We start from the raw sequence: 19,958 nt of genomic DNA, 5'->3' as shown, positions 1-19,958 counted from the left end.
ATGAAATAAAATCCAACCGGCAAGACCAATGTCGCTATTTTAAAGCAGCTTCAAAGAATAATTAATAGAACCAGTACCTTGGCTTTATTTGCTGCTAAAAGCTGAGTATGCTAAAGTTGACTTAAACTAAGTAACCGGCTTAAAATGCAATGGGTCTCCAAAACGTTTTGCTTTGTAATTGTTTCTGCAAATTTTTGTATGATGTCTTGGGGCATGGTTTTTGGAATATATGTTGCAAGTCAAAGCAGAATTCGTTTCCCTCCTCATTTTTTTTTTTTTATTTCTTACTACTGTGTTAATTGGAGAGGGATAAATGAAGATGCACTGTTGATTAAAACACGGCATTGTAGATCTTCCGGATCTTCCTTATGTTTCTTCTAGATTCATATCGGCTAGTTTAGGCCTGAAAATATTTTTCATTGCCATGTATCAGATAGCAGCAACCTCCTGAAACGCAATAAGCCGTACGTGGATGTGGTTCGTGTCCTCACCCCGTGTGCTGCTGCGCTCGTCCCGGACCGTGACCCCACCGGGCTGCAGCCCCTGTCGTCCCGTTTGCATGTTCCCGGGCTCCGTGCTGCTGGAGCGGAGGTTACGTGGCGTCTGTAAATGTTCGAGGGTGACGAACAGAAGGCAGCAAATGAACCAGCCGTGCTCGGCGCGGCGCCGCGTCCCGGGGCTCCCCCCGCCCAGACATCCTGGGGAGAGGCTGGGGGTGCAAACGCAGAAACAGCGTCAGGTTATTACAAAGTGACTATGAATATTTGTAATGCCATAGGGGAGTTGATGCTGCTCGTGTTCTGGTCGTAATGAACATAGTTCGCCAATTATTCATATTAATTGCATTTGAGTTTATGGGCTGTTAAATGCTTGAGAGCGTGCTGGTGTTTCAGAGCTCGCTCGGGTTGCTTTTCCCAAGGCTGACTGCCGGAGGTGGGAAGCAGGGCAGCCGGGGGATGGTCCCCTCGCCGGCAGCCCCCGTTCGAGCTCCCCAGGGTCCTGCCCGACCCCGGGGAGCCCGCCCGCCCGCGCGACGGAGCTCCAGAGGCGCCCTGCGTGCACCACAGAACTCTCCTCGCCCCGCCCCGCCTTTCCGCTGCCTCGCCTTAGCGCGCCCGCCCGCGCCGCGCTCTCGGAGCCGCACTTCCCGCGTTGCGTTGACGTGTGGGAGGGGGCGGGGCTCCAGCGGCAGCGGCGCAAGATGGCGGCCACCACGGGTGCGGGTGAGCGGGCGCCGGGGCGGTGGGGCCGCGGCCGGGGGCAGCCGGGCGGGGCCGCTCCTCGCCGCAGAGCAGCCGCGATTCCCGCGGGCGGCAGCGCGGAGGGCTGCTGGCGGCCGGTGGGCCCGGCTGGGGGCGGCGAGGCTGGAGGGGCGGCGGCGGGCGCTAGGCCGGGAGGCGCCCGGCGGAGGGGCGCCCGCGGGGAGGGGGCGGTGGGGCCGGCCCGAGGGGCGCGGCGCGGAGGGCGCCCGGTGCCCTGCCGCGGGTGCGCGCGGAGCCGGTGCTCGCTGCTTCGCCGCGGCGCTCGGGCGGGCCCGGCTGGCCGCTCCCCGGGGGCTGCCGAGGCCTCGCGGTGGGAGCGGCCCCGGCGCGGCGAGTCCGGTCCGGGGCTGTGGGGGGCTGTGCGGGGCCCGAGCGGGCCCCGCGGGGAGCCTGCCGCAGCTCTCGGCGAGCCGGCACCGCGGAGCGGCGCCGGGCTGGGCCGGGCTGCCGGCGCTGGGACCCCCTGCACGGGGCCGGCGGGGCCCGCAGCCCGTGGCGCCGTCCGGAGGTGCGGACCTGCGGCGGGGACGCCGCGGCCGCTGGCAGCCGCCCGAGCACACCCTGCCCGTCCTCGCAGAGCCACCGTGCAGGCGTTTTGCTTGACGTGCGTCTCCCGGTGAGCTCTGTGGTCAGAGCTGACCCCCGGCTCTCTGGCCCTCGTGGTCACTGAGCCACGGCCGGAGCTACGTGAGTGAAATTAGCTGATTTAAAAATCTTTTTCGCTAATGGTATCTTCCTGTTGCCTCAGAAGGATGTAAGTTCCTTGGCAAGATGTGGATGCTTCAAGAAGTCAATGTGTTTTTTTCCCCTTTAAAGTTGCTCCTCACCTGCTTTGTGTGGTTGAACAACTCCTGTCTTTGCATTTGTCATTACACATTGAACAACAGTACTGCAACTAGATTTCAATGGTTTTTTTCCGCTGGCATTCTGCAATGAACTCCGACAGATCGAATAAATTAGTTTCACTTCTCTTTAGCCAGTTTCATTTTCCTGTTTTCCTAAGTCCATATACAGTTTCAAATGTGCCACTGTAATGCTTGTTTTCAGATTGCTTCCTTTGAAGTTTAAATATGAGATCACCAGATGAGTACTCTTGAAGGTACAACAAAAATATTTTGGTATTGTTGTTTTATGGATAGGTCTCTATGGGTGACCACTTTCAACTTTTAAGAATAACCATCTTAATGCAGATAATTCATAGTAATCAAGTTTTTAAAACTTGTTAAAACGCAGTGGATGCTGTCCTAAGAATATGCTTTGCAGATCTACGTTTGAACGTACGTGACTGTAAGGTGTTGACACTTGAGTAAAATACACAAAAAATGTAGTTCTTCCTTCTTCCTCTCTCTTAGGTCACGTTATTCTGGCTACCATGCTTTCTCAATAATCCTTTCAAGCTGCTGACTTTTCATTTTGTATTGGCTGGAAGAACAAGGCAGATAACGTTTCTTTTTAAGCCAGTGCAGCTTCACGAATTAGTTGTGGGGGTGGTCACGGAGGGATATGTGTGGAAAGGGACTTGGGCAGTGGTGATGAAGTCCAAAGCCAATCCTGCTGCACCGTTTTCCTTTTGCAGCGAACGGTCTTTGTGATAAGCTGTCATTAACCCTCATCTGCTAGCCACATTGTGTCTTTTGGGTTGCTTCCTGTTGTTTAATGGATTTCTGAAAGCTGTCTCGTCTCTTCAACGCTGGTGACGCAATCCTTAGCCAGGCAGATGTGAGTAGGGGCATCAGTTTCTTGTGTGTACAATGTGGGCACCTGCCAAGCACTGCCCTTCAGCTGCTCGTGAGATCCTGTGTGTTGAGCTGCTTTGGGGGTGGAGGAGGGGGAAGTCAGTGTGTGACTTACAAGTATGTGTTGCAGTAGCACCAAACTTTTGCAGTAAACCCTAAATTCAGTTTAGCTGAGAACCTTCAGCTACAGACCATCAGCTTACGTTGGTGGGAGCCTCAGAGGTTCATCCGACTGTAAATCATAGGGTACCCTGCCAGCAGTGCTCTGCGTTTTCTTGTTGCCTTAGTAAAGGGTGGAGATTTTCCTCTCCTGGTAAGGAGAACAACATAGTGTCCAGTTACTGATAGTGGTGGTGGCACTGCAATGCAGTTTGTGTGGTTCCTTCTTGACACTGCACTGAAGGCATTGCCCAGCACGTACAAATAGAGCCTGGGAGTGACACCTTCTTTCTTGTTCTCCACCACTGATTCGCTGTGGGACAAGTAGGTTAGTAGTATCTTACTCGTATGTAAGACAGATTTTGCTAATTCTTCGTTTATGGAATCTTAATGTGTTCTTTTTTGTTTATAAAACACTTGAATGTGTTTGATATCCTGAGTTCGTAGTGGTTCAGCAAAGGAGCTTAAACAGAGGTTGAGGATGAAAAATACTCAAGTCTTTCTTTAAAAGCAGCTACTGACCCAGAGGAAGAAATGGTAGCAAATGTCCTTGTAACTTAAAAAAGTCATAGGACTGATCCTGGGAATTAGACAGGTATCTAATTTTTGTCTAATAAACAGGTAGAAATAATTAACAAGGAAAAACCTTCCCCGGGAAGAAATGTTATGCTGCAAGGTCTACCAGTATAAATTATATAGAGAAGAATTCTGTGTTGCTGATGATGTGCACAATTAATATGTGAATAAAAAGAAAGGGTTGACTTTAATCATTCTAATAAGGCTCCTCATAGGAGAGTACGGACACCCAGACTGTAAGCATATGTTTGTCCATCCTTCAGACTGAAATGTCATGCAGGAACACTCAGGTACCAGAGATGGTCTAGCTGAGAAATCAAGGGTTCCTCAGAGGCTCACGTACTTCCTGCAGGGAAGTTGGGCTGCCTGGAGTTAGACTGCAGGAACTTGCTCCACGTTGCTGTTCTGCAGACTCCGGTATTATAATGGGTCAAAACCTGACCATGTTGGCCTATGGAATCCTATTTCTTTAACTTTCATCCTGGGAAAAGTTTAACGACCTCATTTAACCCACTTTTCTCTCATAGGTCTGTTTAGGGGTCTGTTGCAGGGCTGTGGTAGATGCTGTGTTTACCAACAGCCTGACAGAACTGAGTAGTAAAATGATTTGCCTAGATTTGAGTTACTGAGTCAGAGGAATGCGAAGAACTCCAGAAGGACAGTTCGTTAGGTGTGTGGTCGTGATAGTGCATATGTGGCTTAATGCTCCTAACAGACAGAAGAGCACCGGTCGGGTTTAGTACAATATATTAAAAGTATGTATTTGTGATTGTTGGGGGATGCATCACATGGCTATAAACTCGAAGTTATGCTTGTGAAAAGCACATGAGACATGACATGAGACATGACAATGAAGAAGAAGCTGTGCATGGAAGGATATAGAAGGTGTACCCTTCCTTTGCAAAGGGACCGTGATGTCTCCTTTGGTGTGCACTGCATACAATAGTCTTTGTTATCTCAAAATAAATATTGCCAGCCACCAAGTACTTTCTAAGCCTGCAAGTGAAATACTCAAGGGTAGGGAAAAACTAATTGAAGAGAAACTGGGAAGATAAATTATGCCATCTTAAATAAGATGGACTATGAGAGCATGTGAAATAGCAGGTGCTAGAGGAGTTGATTGCAGAGCTGCTTTGTGCATTGTAATGGAAGGATGCAGTAGATGAAATAAAAAGGTAAATAGTTCAAAACTCTTACAAGAAGATACTGAGTTGAATCTTTTAATGTATAATGATATAAATTGTATAATGTATTTGAAAAATTGCCATTCTGACTGAGAACTTAAAAGAATTCATTAAGTTATTAAATATGTAAGTAGGTAAGGATCATAGAAAATACAATACTGACAAATTTTGTAAGGTGTTGTCTACGTTTAGCCAGTATCCGGCGCTAAACAATAGCCAGCTGCTCTGTTACCCAGTGACCCCGGTCCACGCGAGGAAGGAAAAGGAAGGAAGACTCGTGGGTTGAGATAAGAGCTATTTAATAACTGAAATAAAATAAAATGGGAAATAATAATGATAATATATACAGACAAGTGATACATGGCGTGACCACACACCACCCCTTGACCAATGTCCAGCTCATTCCTGGCCACTGATCCCAGAGCAGGAAAATGCCAAAACCACAATCCCAGAAAAGAGAGGGAGAGAGGGCCTCGGGAGCAGAATGATGGGTGAGACTGCCCAGGGATGGCGACCATTGAGAAAGAGAGAGAGCCCGTCCCCAACAAACTTTCCAGTTTATAGCAAGCATGACGTTACTCGGCATGGAATACTCATTTGCTGCTTCAGGTGTCCATGGCCCTGGCCATGCTCCCGCCAGGTTCTTGGACATCTGGCTCGTTAGCAAAAGACAAGTTGAAAAGTCCCTGGTGACTGTGGATACCTGCATACTGGGGCTGGCTCCAAACTAAACCAAAGTGTCTTATCAACTTGGTTCTCACCCAACCGCAGACTTCTTAAAACTGCAGCTTACTTGAGAAATGTGGCTTTTCTGAACAGAAAACTGTTTCTGTGATTCCATCCCAGCAAAACCAGGGCAGGTGTGTGAAGGTCGGGATTTTCAGATTGTAAGCGTGTTCTTTAACTACTGCAAGTCAAGATGAAATTCCTCTGTTTCCACCCACTGATGAGTTTGTGGGCTTTCCTCCGAGTCTGCCATGGGAGCCCAGGAGCAAAGCCCCAGGCGACGTGCATCCTGCCTCTGCTGCTCCCCGCCTGTGCTGTCAGCTCTGCTCTGCAGCTGGAGTCCCATACGGAGCGGGAAGCTGTGCCCTGGCCTCTCGGTGTGCTGTCCCGCTCTTCGAAGCTTATCGGACAATTGGTGAACCTACTTGTGCGCTCACCTTCTGGTGGACGGTGTGAATTTAAGAAAACCCAGCGGTACCTTGTGGGTGGAAGAGGCAGCTGGAGGAGAGCGCTCAGCTCTCTGTCAGTAGCAACCATTTCTTTTCACAAGCAAAGAGGAAATGGTGGGTTTTTCCCTGGTGAGATTTAGTGTACAGGTTTTTGTCCAGGACACTAGTTCAGCATGACTTTCTAGAGTAACTTCTAGCTGAGCCGGTAATGTTTTGCTTTTCAGCTGCGATACAAGCCACAGAATGCATCTGATTTTAACTCTGCTGCTGTTGGAATTCAGGCCTCAATGGTAGTGCCAGTCTGCCTCAGGCAAATGTTTTAAAGTGGTCTCTTTCCAAGTAATGTGCTTCAAGTATTGAAAGGCAGAACCAGCACTCTAGCTAACACAGAGCAGAAAACACTTCAGATTGTTTCAAGTGCTCAGGAAGTTATTTTGGATCTGCAAAATATCTCAGTACCTGTCTGCGTTATCAGAGTGGAAATCAGGACTATAAAGGCAATGCAAGAAATCTGAAGTTACTGTCTTCTGATTTGTGGCAGTTGCTGAAAGCCTTTTATTCAGTTTAAAATATTCCATCACTTCAGAAGCTGTATATACTGTTGTGGCAAGGAGTGATTTACTTATTTTGTTACAATTGCAGTGCTGCAAGGGTAAGCTATCAAATTTTCAATAGTTGTAATCTCTGCAGAGATGAGAAATATACTGGAAAAGATGTAATTAAGCCTGAATATCAAATACCCAAAAACAAGCAACGGAAGGGGCTTTAACATAGTAAGCAACAGAGGTGTGTAAAGCTATTGGATTTTGGTTCACTTGAGTTACTGTAAATTAGGAGCCAGTGCAGAAAGCAGAGTTAAAATTTGCCTGAAAGGCCATTTGATAAGTTGCCAGTTATTGGTGAAGAAGTCAAGAAACCTTCAGCAAAAAGACGGTTCCTCTTTTTAGAGCCCTTGACGAATGAAGTGCATGTTCTGTGTGCTTTGCTGAGGTGTTCGGTGCAGTATGTTTGTGTTTTAATCCTGACGAGGCATGCTTGTAATTTGAGTTGACTTTAGAAAGGAAAGAGAAATGTATTCTTGAAGTTTTTGAGAGGTTTTTGTTCTACTGACACTGATGAAGAGGATTCAAGAAGAGGACCTACTCTCAAAGGCATATTGTCTGCCTTATTTCACTGATTTCACTGTGCTGTTTTCATCCTGATAAGGTTTCTGAATTTGGAATTACTTCCACTATATAACTGGGGAAAATTGAAAGATTTAAAAGTATAGTCTGTCAGAAAGTGTTGGTTTTAACTTGTTAAAAATGTGCTGTGCTCCGGCTTGCCTCACTGCTGTTAGGTGAAGTTACTGACAAGCAAAACGGAAGGTCCTGATTCTGTCTGAATGCTGAAGAGGATGTCACCCATAACCTGGCAGCTTCTTACATGTGACTTTAAACTCTGTACAGGACACATCCTGACTTTCTGGAAAACTCAATCTGTGGTTTAGTTTTGTTCTGTAGTTTGCTATAAAAATATTCCATGAACTTTTTGTAACTGGTGAACTAGAGCCTGGGGGTGCGGCTTCACAGTGTGTATTTACTAAAAGGTGGACTTTCAGAAAGACTGTACAAACCTGTGTCATTGGAGATCTTACCTTATCAGTGCAGTTATAATTTAACTTTCATAGGTTTGTTGTGATTAATGGTAAGCATCTCCTTTTGCTCTGAAATGTTTTTTCAGTTCCATTTCTGGGAGTATTTTGTGGTCAGGCAAGCTGCAAGTGAAGCAATTATCTAGATATTATTGTATTTTTGTATCAAAGGAAGCTGCTATTTAAGAATCTTCAACCATAGTGAAGGCTAAATTAAAATGCATAACTGTAAGTACTTTTGACAACCTGATTACTTTTTAATTGCCTCTTACTTTATTTAGGTTTTCTTGTGTTAAATGAAGGACTCTTAGAAAAACAGGTTGGTTTGGTTACTGCCCTGAGAGTCTCCGTTGCTACACTGAAAAGATTATGCAAGGTATTTATTGGGGGGTGGGAGGACCAGACGCAGTTGACTCATGGTTGTGTCAGCTGGTGCAGGACATCTCCTAACTCTGAATCTGCTGTGGTTTAGCCATGGAAGTTATTTGGCAAATACTGTGTATGCCTAGAACTGATCAGATCACTTTGTAGGAGTCTTGGTGGACAGCAAATGTGCTGATGGTATGTTTGCATAGGACCACAAGCGATAAAGCTTGTGTGGTTTCTGAGGTTTGGATCCCAGCAGGGTGTGGTAGCTGACCATGAGTGCTCCAGGCCATTGCAAATGAAGAGGAGACAGAGTTGGCTTAATAGCTTCGTGCATCTTTCCAGGCTGACCGAAAGAGTGAATCTGGACTTTTATTCTGCCTTTCTTAGGGGCAGGTTATTTAGAAATTATTTAAAGCGTTTATGATCATATGCCCATAGTCTTTTGTATGTATATGTGTGTTTTTCTTGCTGTTGAATCTCCTGAGAATGTGTCAGAGAGAGCTGAGTCCATCTTTGAATACCAGCTACTATACTAGCTGAATTACCATCTTTGACGTGACTCTGAACTTGCCTTCTGTAGCGGCTGAGGTGCTGACCTTCCATGTTACACCTCTGAGCTTTAGCATAGGGATAAAACCTTTTTAGAACACAACGATGATGTTGGACAGGGTGGTTTGTTGTAAAGTGACCAACCATCTTCCATAATAATTTTTTCTGTGAAGTGTGTAAAAACTCGAATATAAGTACTTCACTTTCCGCACCTCCCTTTGCTGCTGATACTCCTGTAGTGCTCACAAGTGAGCAGTTGCTGTGGAACTGATAACAATTTATGTTAACTTTTTCCATGTGATAGGAGCCAGTGCACAATATGACTACCTAGCTCTCTGTAGACCTCAGGCTTGTTGGAGAACTCGAGAATCCTGTGTGACTCTTTTATGGTTCTGATTCATGCTGAATCAGAGCAGCCGTATCTGGGGAGAGCTCAGAAATTAAGTTGCCTTCTTTTCCTGTCAGGTCGTAAAGCCAAGCCCAGCTCTGGTTAACAAATGTCAGAATTAAGGCTGCCTGTCACCCTTGGTTGTGGCCTCCTCCAATGTGTATGTGATGATGTAACTTTTAATTACATGATCACTTAATTTTTCTCACACATGATTTGTGCCTCACTTGGTGAACAGGATGTGCGATGCTCAGAGGATGGGTAAACGGACAGTATTTTTGGTTTCCTTCTTTGGTGTGTGGTCTGTGTCTCCCTACCATAAAGCTCATTCCTCCTAGGTTACTTGTTTTGGTCTAAGTAAATACCAGTAAATTATCTTTGCACCACTGATAAATAAGAAGTGATATTATCAAGTACTGAAGTACAGAGACTGAGATGATGCTTGTTAAGCATTGTGATGTTGTGGTCCAGAAGAAAGAGTATTTTTTGCAACACGACGCATTTGAGACACATCTGCTGGCTTCATCTTATTGCCTCTGTGAGCGGGGAGAGGCTCAGGTTAAGGTTTCTAATAATAGCTGTGGACCATTTCCTTTGCGGCGTCACCTGCGCTGTGGAAGAGCTGCTGTGTCAGACTGAAGGGTGGAGTTCACCCTCCGGAAGGACCTTTTGTTTGTCCTGCTGCCCTGGCCGTTTCTTTCCCGGGTGCCAGCAGGCAGGGCTGAAGCCCAGACAGCAGCTCTGAGCATCGCACAGCCGTGAGTCATTCCCCATCACCAGCTCTCCTGTGCATCCGCTGCAGGAAAAATAATGGCATAGGTAGCGTGTGTGTAAGTAAAGGTGGCACGTTGTCCTTCAACTCACGCTCCATCTGTTCATCTGTTTCTCTTGTCCTCCAGCTCTCTTATCCCCTGCATTGGAGCAATGCTGATCTCTTCTCTGCCTCTCCTAACTACAGCATGGAGATCATTGGGAATATAATTAAAAAGGGGTGGCTAATCTGTCATGATTCAGGTGCGAACTGCATACTTGAACCTTCATATGCCGAGGTACACAAGATACATCCTTCATACTTTTAAGACTTACTTACTGGGAGGGGAAACGCTGGCGTTTTCCACGCAGGGGAGGTGACACAGTGGTCCCCAAGAGTGGTCCTGTTACCATCGAGGGTTTGTTTGGAGCTCAGTAAATCTTATGGCGATGGCTTCACCAGCCCCAACTGACTCTTCTACTTTTGCAGTCAAAGATTTGTACTACTCAGCAGCCACAGTAACAGTACGATCTCACTGGGAGTTGAAGGTGTAGATTTGGCCTGGAGTTACAAGTCGTGCTCAGGAGCCCCGTGTGTGTGGTTTGGTATGGCCACTGCAGGTCTGGCATCTTCTGACACTGCTTTTCTAATTCTGGGTTTCTCTTCATACTGTTGCTACAGCTGTGTTGTTGAATCATGTTTCCCCCAAATATTCTTGAACATGATTATGTTCGATGTGTATCAAACTGGCCAACAAGCTAATTTCTGTAGTAATTTGCTTTTTTGGTTTCTTTTTTGCTTGCTTTGTAGTGAATGAAATTTGGGCAACTCTAATTCTGTGGCAGAATCATCACTGATGTTTAGTTTCTTTAGGTCATTAATATATTTAAAAGGGATTTTAAAGCTACCAGAGTGATTCAATTTTAAGCATTGCTGCCTTTCACAATACCTTAGATTCTCTGTATTTTCCACATTCCCAAGCAGCTACAGAGATGATTTTCAAAGCCCTTTCTGATGTCCTCAGGGTTCAGTGCCTTGGCTGTGCTGGAAACACTGGCTTCTGACTAAGAAGTTTGCTGGGTTCACTTTATACACTGGAAAGCTGATTTCCTGTTCTCTTTCTGCTGTACTAAATAAGTGACAGTGAAGGAGGGAATTAATTATGATTTTTCTGTTATTACATGCTGGTGAATAGTTAACTTCGTACAATTGGAGGGGAAAAAACTCCAAACTGAATCCAACCTTTTTGTATGTCAGGTGAAAATAACTCTATTAAATACATCCTGGCAATAATTTTGCTGCCATTGTAGAGACATGCTTCACACAGGTACCTGGAAGGATGTGGTGGGTTGAGCCTGTTTAGATGCCAAGCGCCCACCAAAGCCGCTCCATCACTACCCTCCTCAGCTGGGCAGGGGAGAGAAAATACAAGGATCGAGATAAGGGCAGGGAGAGATCACTCACCAAGTACCGTCACGGGCAAAACAGACTCGACTTGGGGAAAATTAATTCAGTTTATTACAAATCAAATCAGAGTAGGGTAATGAGAAAATAAAAACTAAATCTTAAAACATCTCCCCCACCCCTCCCTTCTCTCTTCCTGGCTCTACCTGCTCCCCCAGCAGCACAGAGGGATGGGGACTGGGGGCTGTGGTCAGTTCATCACATGTCGTCTCGGCCACTCCACTCCTTTCTCCTCAGGGGAAGGACTCCTCATGCTCTTCCCCTGCTCCAGTGTGGGGTTCCTCCCATGGGAGACAGTTCTCTGCAAGCTTCTCCAGTGTGAACCCTTCCCATGGGCTGCAATTCTTCACAAACTGCTCCAGCGTGGGTCCTTTCCGTGGAGCACAGTCCTTCAGGAGCAGACTGCTCCAGCGTGGGTCACAGCAAACCTGCTCCAGCGTGGGCTCCTCTCTCCATGGGTCCACAGGTCCTGCCAGGAGCCTGCTCCAGCGCAGGCTTCCCATGGGGTCACAGGCTCCTTCGGGGTCCTCCATGGGCTGCAAGTGGATCTCTGCTCCACCATGGACCTCCATGGGCTGCAGGAGCACATCCTGCCTCACCATGGTCTTCACCATGGGCTGCAGGGAAATCTCTACTCTGGTGCCTGGAGCACCTCCTCCCCCTCCTTTTCCACTGACCTTGGTGTTTGCAGAGTTGTTTCTCTCTGATATTCTCGCTCCTTTCCGCTACTGTTTTCCTTTCTTAAACTTGTTATTCCAGAGGTGCAACCACCATCACTGCTGGGCTTGGCCTCGGCTGGTGGTGGGTCTGTCCTGGCACCGGCTGGCATTGGCTCTATTGGACATAGGCGAAGCTTCCAGCAGCTTCTCACAGGAGCCACTCCTGTAGCCCCCCCACTACCAAAACCTTGCCACGCAAACACAACGCAGAGAAGTGGTGGCATAGAGGGTGCCCTAGAGTGCATTTGTGTTTTGTGATGACTGAGGTACGGATGCTTTGAAGAAGAATGAGAATTAAGTCCCCTGTGGCCTGGGTTCAAGATCCTCTTTCTCCACTGACTTAGTGTGTGACCTTGCATGTGTCACCTAGGCTCTCTATGCCATTGTTTTCCATTCATGTAATGATGATAAGAAAATGTCCCTGTTTTGCCATGTGTTTTGAGGATAAATGTGCCAGCAATTAACAAGTGCTGAAATTCCTTGGTGGTAGAGGTCATAAGTACAAAGGATGCTATTGCTGCTGACAAAGCCCACTTAAACTAACTTCAGATTAACCTGCTAATGTTATGAAAGAGTTTTATTTGCTCTGAATGGTATTTTTAAAAGCTCTCAGTGAGTTGAGTGATGCCAAGCCTCTCATGGTGTCATTTTGTGGAATCTTCTAAATTTTTATACTATAAATCATACAGACAAGTGCTAATTAGAGCTCCACAATACTGTGTGTATCTCTGAATGGACAGAGGTTTCCTTTCGTTTTACTGCCTGCTCTAATGCCTGTCAGCCTTCTAGCATGCTTAATTGTGGATGCTTTGATTTTGCTTGTAAAATACAAGCTAAATATGGGGTTAACTTTTTCATAGTGTTGAAATATTGTCATTCAAAAAATAGTGATATTTTTGTGTTTTTACCCAGAATGTTTTCTGTGGAATGACCAAAAGTATCAGTGAAATTATTCTAGCTTTATTTCTTTACTAGATTTCTCAACTCAAAATATTTTTCTGATTGTTTTCAGGAGTAAAAGTTCCTCGTAATTTTCGTCTGTTGGAAGAACTTGAAGAAGGTCAGAAAGGAGTGGGTGATGGAACGGTTAGCTGGGGCCTTGAAGATGATGAAGATATGACACTTACAAGATGGACAGGAATGATTATTGGGCCTCCAAGAGTAAGTATCCATTTAAATATTAAAATAGTACTGTTACTTTTTTTCTTCCCCCTTTTCTTCTTTTAATCTAATCACTGAGGTAGAAAACAAACAAAACACAAAGGAGTGAAAATCACTTTAGCAAGTGATTTATGTTGAAGGTTCAAGTTCCGTATAATAATGGGTTTCATGTATCTATATGGCTTTGCTTATAATTTGGAATATTTTTTTAGTGGTTTTCTCTGGTTAGTTCTGTTACATGTCTGCTTTATATTTACAGATTCATTAAGACATAACTTTTGAGATTCCAGGATTCTAGTATCCTGTACTCTTGAATACAGCAAGGTTAAAATCCTTCGGCTAGTGAGATTACATGTGGAGCTCATGTAGGTAAAATGTGGATGTTTTGTTCAGTACTGCTAGTCTTTCTGCTGTTACTTGTTGAGTTTATGGGTTGGTTTTTGTTGCAGCAGTACTGACTTGCTCTTGCAGAGTTTCAGCTAACTCGGGAAACTCAAGTTCTAATGCGTTCAATTTCTTCTCTGAGCATTCTCTCCCAAAGTAGCTTCTTACAATGCTACTACTGGTCTTTGTGGTAGTATTGTTGTATTTTCTCTCTTCTTCTCCCAGACCCTACTAAACTGTGGATCTCCACTCTGGTAGTGAGCTTGAGGACTTAATTGTGCATTGTATGTTTGCAAGCATTCTGAAACCAAAATTTGTCTATTGTCTCCAGTTTGACTGTGCACCTCTGTTCTGTTTCCTTAAAACCCCTACCACGAAGTGTCAAGTAGCTCATTTTCCTTCCTGCAATAGTAGATGTTGCCTTCTATGTCTGACCTCAATATTGCTCCTCAGTAATTTCAGTGTTCTCAATCTATTGTATGGAAACCTTTACAGACCTTTAATCATGATACTGCCTTGGGTGTTTCTGTTCTGTCAGTTGTCTTTTCTGACGTATGATGAGGTTGTACAAAAATTTATATTATAATGGCATTACACATGCAGTATTTTCTATCTATTCCAGAAGTAGTGTTTACTTTTGTCTGTCATTAACATCTCCCCATTGGTGATCGTTTTGTTTGTTTATGATATGCCCAAATCATTTTCTAGAACAGCATTTGATTTTAGAACATTAGGAGAGTGTTAATGAGTCTGCTTTAAGACAATGAAGAAAGCACACTGTGTGCATACAGTTTATGGAAAATTTAAGCAATGTTGAAATCTGATTTAGAAAATTAAATAGAAACTGAAAGGTGCACAGAGTCATGTGTTGACTTGTCAGCAGTGATAGAAATTTGTGGTTCATGTCATGCTGCTAACCAAGGCTAGAAGACTGTCACAGAAGATGATCTGGCTGTGCCTCTTTTGTCTTTCTGATACACTTATGAATATAGATTTTTTTTTCTGAAAGTGTCTTGACTTCTTTTGAGCTTATTGCTTGAAAGCAACAGTCTGTATTGAGAGGGATTCTGGGAACTCTCAGTCATTCTCGTTTAAGTGACTCTCCTGCTTTTAGCATTGTTCATACTCAGTTACGTTATTGCCATTTTTTTTCTTAATAAGATATGGGAATACTGGCTCTGAAAAAAAAGAATTTAAATCCCGTTTCCTTCTGGGTAGAAAGCAGTTATGCTTGTAGCAGGTGGAATAATCTTATGTTGGGTGTCCCGGAAGGAAAAATGAATTGTGATGCAGTTAGATCCGTGCTGCTGGTCTGAGTGTCCCTGCTACCATACATGGAAGCATGCTTCTTCCCAGACTTTGTGTGGATGGTTTCTCAGCCAGTGATTCATCTTGTTTATACAAGCTATTTAAAAACAGTGGCACTGTCAAAACTTCAGCTTCATCTGCACGTATTTTATATTGGCTATAGATGTGTGCACGGTCAAGGCTTTCTGTTCACTGGTCTTAATTTGATGCAGTGATTTGCAAAGACCTTAAAAACCTGCACAAACATCTGGGCTGTTCATGGCTCTGTGCACAAGACACGCTCAGAGGCTCGCTCAGGAGGCCTGGGCAGGCTGAGCAGAGCTGACGGATGACACTTTTTCCCCAAAACTTTGTGATAGTATTCAGTTTGTCACTGCCCTGGCTGGGCATCTGAAAGGCTGTCTGGCTGAGGTGCTGGAGGAGTGACCAAGAGGTACCACTGCCAGCCAGCACTGACTGGGTGCTGGTCCCACCAGGGGTGGCTGGCTGCAGGCTGGTTTGAAGCCACTTTTTTTGCACAGATGAGAAGCAGCTGAATCAGGAAGTCATTTCTCATATTTTTGGTAGTGGTTTGCATCAAAACACTCAATATTAGGGGAAATATTAAGATATTCAGAGGCATAGCAAGCCCTTGAAGAGAGTTGCACGGAGTTTTATATTGAGAAGTTTTTGTACATTAGACAGCTGTTCTTAAGATCCTGGTGGAGCCATTGTGCTCTGCTGTCACAGGTGAGCAGGAGCTGCTCTCACACTTTCACCTGGATTTTTGCTTGTGGTTGCTGCCTTTTGAGTTTAATGCTCATTGCAGTGTTGAGGGTGCAGGAAATTGTGTCGGAAGCTCTAAATCTGGAGAGCTTGTCTGCCTAAACTTCCCCGTAATGGTCCTGTTCCTGTTGTATAATTCTGCCAGCTGCCTGCATTGCCCAGCTTAGCTGGAGCTCTGTGCCAGGCTGCAGCAGATCGACACATCAAAAATAGTTATTCTCAAAATGCAGAACAACATTAACTGTTGTTTCTTTTAATTCATTTTAAATATTGAAGAGTCAATATAGCCTTGTTACATTTGTCTCTCTTCTGTACCCGTTGATTGGTTGGCTGAAAACTATCATAGGCTGCCCAGGGAGGTGGTTGAGTCCCCATCCCTGGATGTGTTTAAGAATAGGGTGGATGATCTACTTGAGGTTATGGTTTAATGGGGATTAGGGATGGTTGGACTCGATGATCTCTAAGGTCTTTTCCAACCTAGAAATCTATGAATCTATGAATCTATGATCCAGGATTTCTCTCCATTAGCTGTTAAGTATAGCAGTGTTACTGTGGTAGAGATGAAGTGATAATGCTGTTTGGGATCGGGATGTGCTTTGCAATGTGTTGAATCTTGGAGCCTTCCCCTTTCTGAGAACTGGCACGTGGGTTTATGACCAAAGAATATTTCAAGTGCAGTTCTAGGACACACTGACTTTAGACAGTTGCCTCAGCTAAAGCTGTGGCTTCAATTTCAGGGTAGTATATCTGATTAGTAAACTGATAAAAAACAAAGCAGCTTTATAAAGATTGGTTGGAAAACAGGTGTCTGAGCTATATGGTGACTGAAAAAATCGTTTCAGTTGGTGAATGGGAAGCAATGCCAATTTCATTCCTTGTGTGAAAATCTGATGCTTGAAAGACCAGTAGAATTTCTTACCCTGAAGAGGTAACGTTTGCTACTCTGAATATTATAAAATGAACCCAAAACAGAGATAGCCAGCATGCTAGAAAAGTGGCTGCCTTAGTAGTTCTTCTGTCCCCAAAGTAACCACTGTTTTAAACAAATGCTTATTGAATTGTGTGATGTAATTGTTCCCCCGTTTCTTTTCCCCTCAGACAATTTATGAAAACAGAATATACAGCCTTAAAATAGAATGTGGGCCTAAGTATCCAGAAGCACCTCCATTTGTAAGATTTGTAACAAAAATTAATATGAATGGAGTAAATAGTTCTAATGGAGTGGTAAGTTTTTGGTTTTTTATTCCTTTTAACGTTTTTTTGTTTGTTTGTTCAGCTTTGAATTAACGCTTAGTTTATACTTGCAACTTGCTTAACTACCTATTGCTTGCTGGTGCCATGTTCTTTGAGTAGAAGCAGAGGGGGGTAGAAGGGAAGTATGCGAGCCAAGTATGTTCTGAAATCATAACCTGGAATTTACTTTTCCTGCCCTTTTGCAACTCGGAAGTAGTTGTATCATGCAGGGATTTGTTATGCTCTTAGGAAACCACTTTCTTTTGCTTTCTTTGTTTTCTAGCACTCAGATTCCTTATAGGATCTTTAGTTGGAGGGCATGGGGGGAGTTAAGTGTATCAAACATATCGGTTCTGACAGGAATGATGTTTTTGTCTATTTTAGGTGGACCCCAGAGCCATATCAGTCCTAGCAAAGTGGCAGAATTCTTATAGTATCAAAGTTGTTCTGCAAGAGCTTCGGCGTCTAATGATGTCTAAAGAAAATATGAAACTTCCTCAGCCACCTGAAGGACAATGTTACAGCAATTAATTAAAAAAAAAAAAACACAAAACAAACATGCCCCCCTTATTCAATTTAAGCTGTCTTCATTTTCCACAGTAGTAAATTTTCTAGATGCATCTTGTAGACCTCAAAATACTGGAAAGGAAGTTCCCATTCAAAGGAGGTTTTTCTTGAGATACTGTAAATGATACTAATTTTTTTCATTTGAAATATAAGTTGTGCTATAACAAATAATCCTGTTGTGTAACCACTGTCCACATAGCTGAACTTCTGGTATCAGGAAAAGTCTATTTAAATTTATTACTGTCAAGACCAGTGTGGCACATCTAACTTAACTGTGAAAGCATACATCCCACAATCACCTTGCTGTGTGTCTGGCCTGTTTTTTGTTGTGTTTTTTTTTTTTTTTTTTTCTTTTTCTGTCTTTTGCAATAGAGTCGAAGCTCAGGGCTATTTATTAGAGTAGACACAAAGGTTTTTGCTTCCAGTACTACACTGGGCTTTATGGACTACTAACGGGGGTGTGTGCTAACCTCAGTCATCCCTCCCTTTGTGCTATCTCTAGTAAAGGCTGAATGTGACTGTGGTCGTTTTTGGTTTTTTATTATTTTTTTTTAAACGCCCTGATAATCTGGGGCAAGCTTTCCTTCTTCCCTTTGGCCAAGGCATAGATTGTATTTCTCTTTCTGGACCCCCTCACCAGTGACATGGGCTTTGGATGAGGGATCCAGGGTTCTTTTAATCTCTTCCCTCCTCCCCTCTTTTTAGTGGGGGTGCTGCTTTCTTTTTGCCCCTCTTGGTGACTCTTCTCACCCTGACCAGCAGGAGTGAGTGCTGGGGCAATAACTTGACCTGTTCCCTTCGGCTTGTCCTTTTGGTTTTGCAACAAATTTAGTCTTCACCAGCCTGGGAACAAGAGTATCTGTTCTGCTCGCAAACTTGGATTTTCCCTGTCCCTCCAGCACTGCTGCCACACCGCCAAGCTGGCCACGGCTGATGTTGTTAGATAGGCTTTTGACGTGGTGAAAAGAGCAGTAATTTACCAGGATTGCCGAAATCTTCTGCTGCCAAACTTTAATGGAGAGACTCTGTACGTAGAGATTCTAAACACACACTCCAGCTCAAATAGTTGTATTTTGGTGCTTTGGATTGACCCAAGAATGTTAATTAACGAAATCTTGCACTTATGTTTGGCCCTTCTAAAGATGTGACAACTACAGACAAATCAAATCAATGTAGTAGATTTTGTTAGAATTATGTAAGTCTTGGAAGAGAAATCTCTTCAGTGGAGATTTTGGGGAAGTGGTGCATACAGCAGATGGAGGACCTTAATTGGCTTTGCATCCTGGCAAATCACTGCCTTTTCTGGTTTACTGTTTTGGACCACTGACTGCTGAAATGTGGATGCAAGCTTACATACAACCAACCTAGTGTGTCCTAAGTTTTATGACAAATTCAGTGTTTGTGTAAAAAATGAAAAAAAAAAACAAAAAGGAAAAAAAAAAGAAAAAAGTAAAAATAAACACAATTTAAAGCAGCAGCTATCAAGTCAATGAACAATTGATGTTTCCATTAACTCTTTTGAGACAAATATTAGTTGTAAGGATTTAACATCCTCTGTAATTAAAGTTTAACATAACAGTATTCCATAAGCAGCCTTTTTATTGTATCAGACCATTGCCTGATTTTAATATAATAAAAGTGTGCATTAATATTAGAAGGCTTTAATTGTATTTATGTTTAGAATTTTGATCCCTTATGGAATTCTTGATTTGTTGGAAGTATCTTTCTACAAATCATGTTTAGCTAACAGTATGTAAACTGGTGGCGAAAGGCAATTGTCTTTATCCAGCTGCTGCTGCTGTGCCAAGGAGAATCTTTAGTTTTAGCTGAAACCTCAGACTCACATAGACTTGCAGTTGGTAACATTGCGTGATGCTGAGGAACTGCTGAAACGGATTTCGAGATACATGTGCTGTCTGAAGGTGCTCTGTCATTGAAATGACCTTTGTTTGCTGTAGTCCTGAGGAAGCCAAATCCCCATACGGTTGCATGTTAACGCTGTCTGTCAAGTTCAAGGAGAACTTCACAACCGGAATTTTACCTGTTTTCCCTCAAACAGTGAAGTGTAAAACCCTGACCTTCTCTCCAAATCTGGATAAAAACGGGGCTCTGAAATTTTGGCCCTTTTTGAGTGTAAAGCATCTCCAGAGGATTGCCAGAAGGTACTCGTGCATTCGCTTCAGCGTTGTGGTGAAACAAAGGTTCTTCCTGGGTTAGGAATGAAAAAGGGAATGACATTTTGTGAAACTTTGTGAAACTTGCTGCTGGCTTCTAGCCTGGAATACTGCTCAGTCCTTTGGTAGCTCGGAGGGTATCTATGAAGACAACGGGACTAATACTTTGTCAGCGTCGTGTGTGTGTGTTTATTTAAAGTAGCTCGGTGTCCGAAGATGTTAAATGGGAATCGGATCAACGCTTGATAATTGTAGCGCGCTGCTTGATTATCTCTGTTTTTCAGAGCTGTAGTACGAGTGCCCTTGCCCTGCTCAGGAAGATATGGTTGGTGCGTGTCTGGGGCCTCCCCCAACCTTCGTGCTTCAAGTAACAGTTTTAAAACCTTGAAACTGTCTGTTTT

General features: G+C 44.1%; 1 protein-coding gene across 3 annotated transcripts; it reads left to right on the top strand.

The window, feature by feature from the left end:
- The first annotated feature begins 1,181 nt into the window (after positions 1 to 1,181).
- On the top strand, positions 1,182 to 18,773 carry UBE2V1 (ubiquitin conjugating enzyme E2 V1). Of its 3 annotated transcripts, none has more exons than XM_086622726.1 (4): positions 1,182 to 1,217; positions 12,978 to 13,126; positions 16,682 to 16,807; positions 17,201 to 18,773. In XM_086622726.1, exons 1-4 carry the CDS (start codon positions 1,202 to 1,204, stop codon positions 17,345 to 17,347), a joined length of 438 nt encoding a protein of 145 aa, XP_086478852.1. In that variant the 5' UTR covers positions 1,182 to 1,201; the 3' UTR covers positions 17,348 to 18,773. The 3 variants fall into 3 exon arrangements, with proteins under 3 accessions (XP_086478852.1, XP_086478851.1, XP_086478853.1); XM_086622725.1 differs by having other exon boundaries at positions 1,182 to 1,223; XM_086622727.1 differs by lacking the exon at positions 1,182 to 1,217 and adding an exon at positions 8,080 to 8,101.
- The last annotated feature ends 1,185 nt before the right edge of the window (positions 18,774 to 19,958 follow it).

This window comes from Tauraco erythrolophus, chromosome 18, assembly GCF_009769465.1.
Source record: "Tauraco erythrolophus isolate bTauEry1 chromosome 18, bTauEry1.pri, whole genome shotgun sequence".
In the NCBI taxonomy this organism is placed as follows: Eukaryota; Metazoa; Chordata; class Aves; order Musophagiformes; family Musophagidae; genus Tauraco; species Tauraco erythrolophus.
The sequence above is the reverse complement of the archived record's forward strand: the minus strand, read 5'-3'. Positions and strand labels throughout refer to the sequence as shown.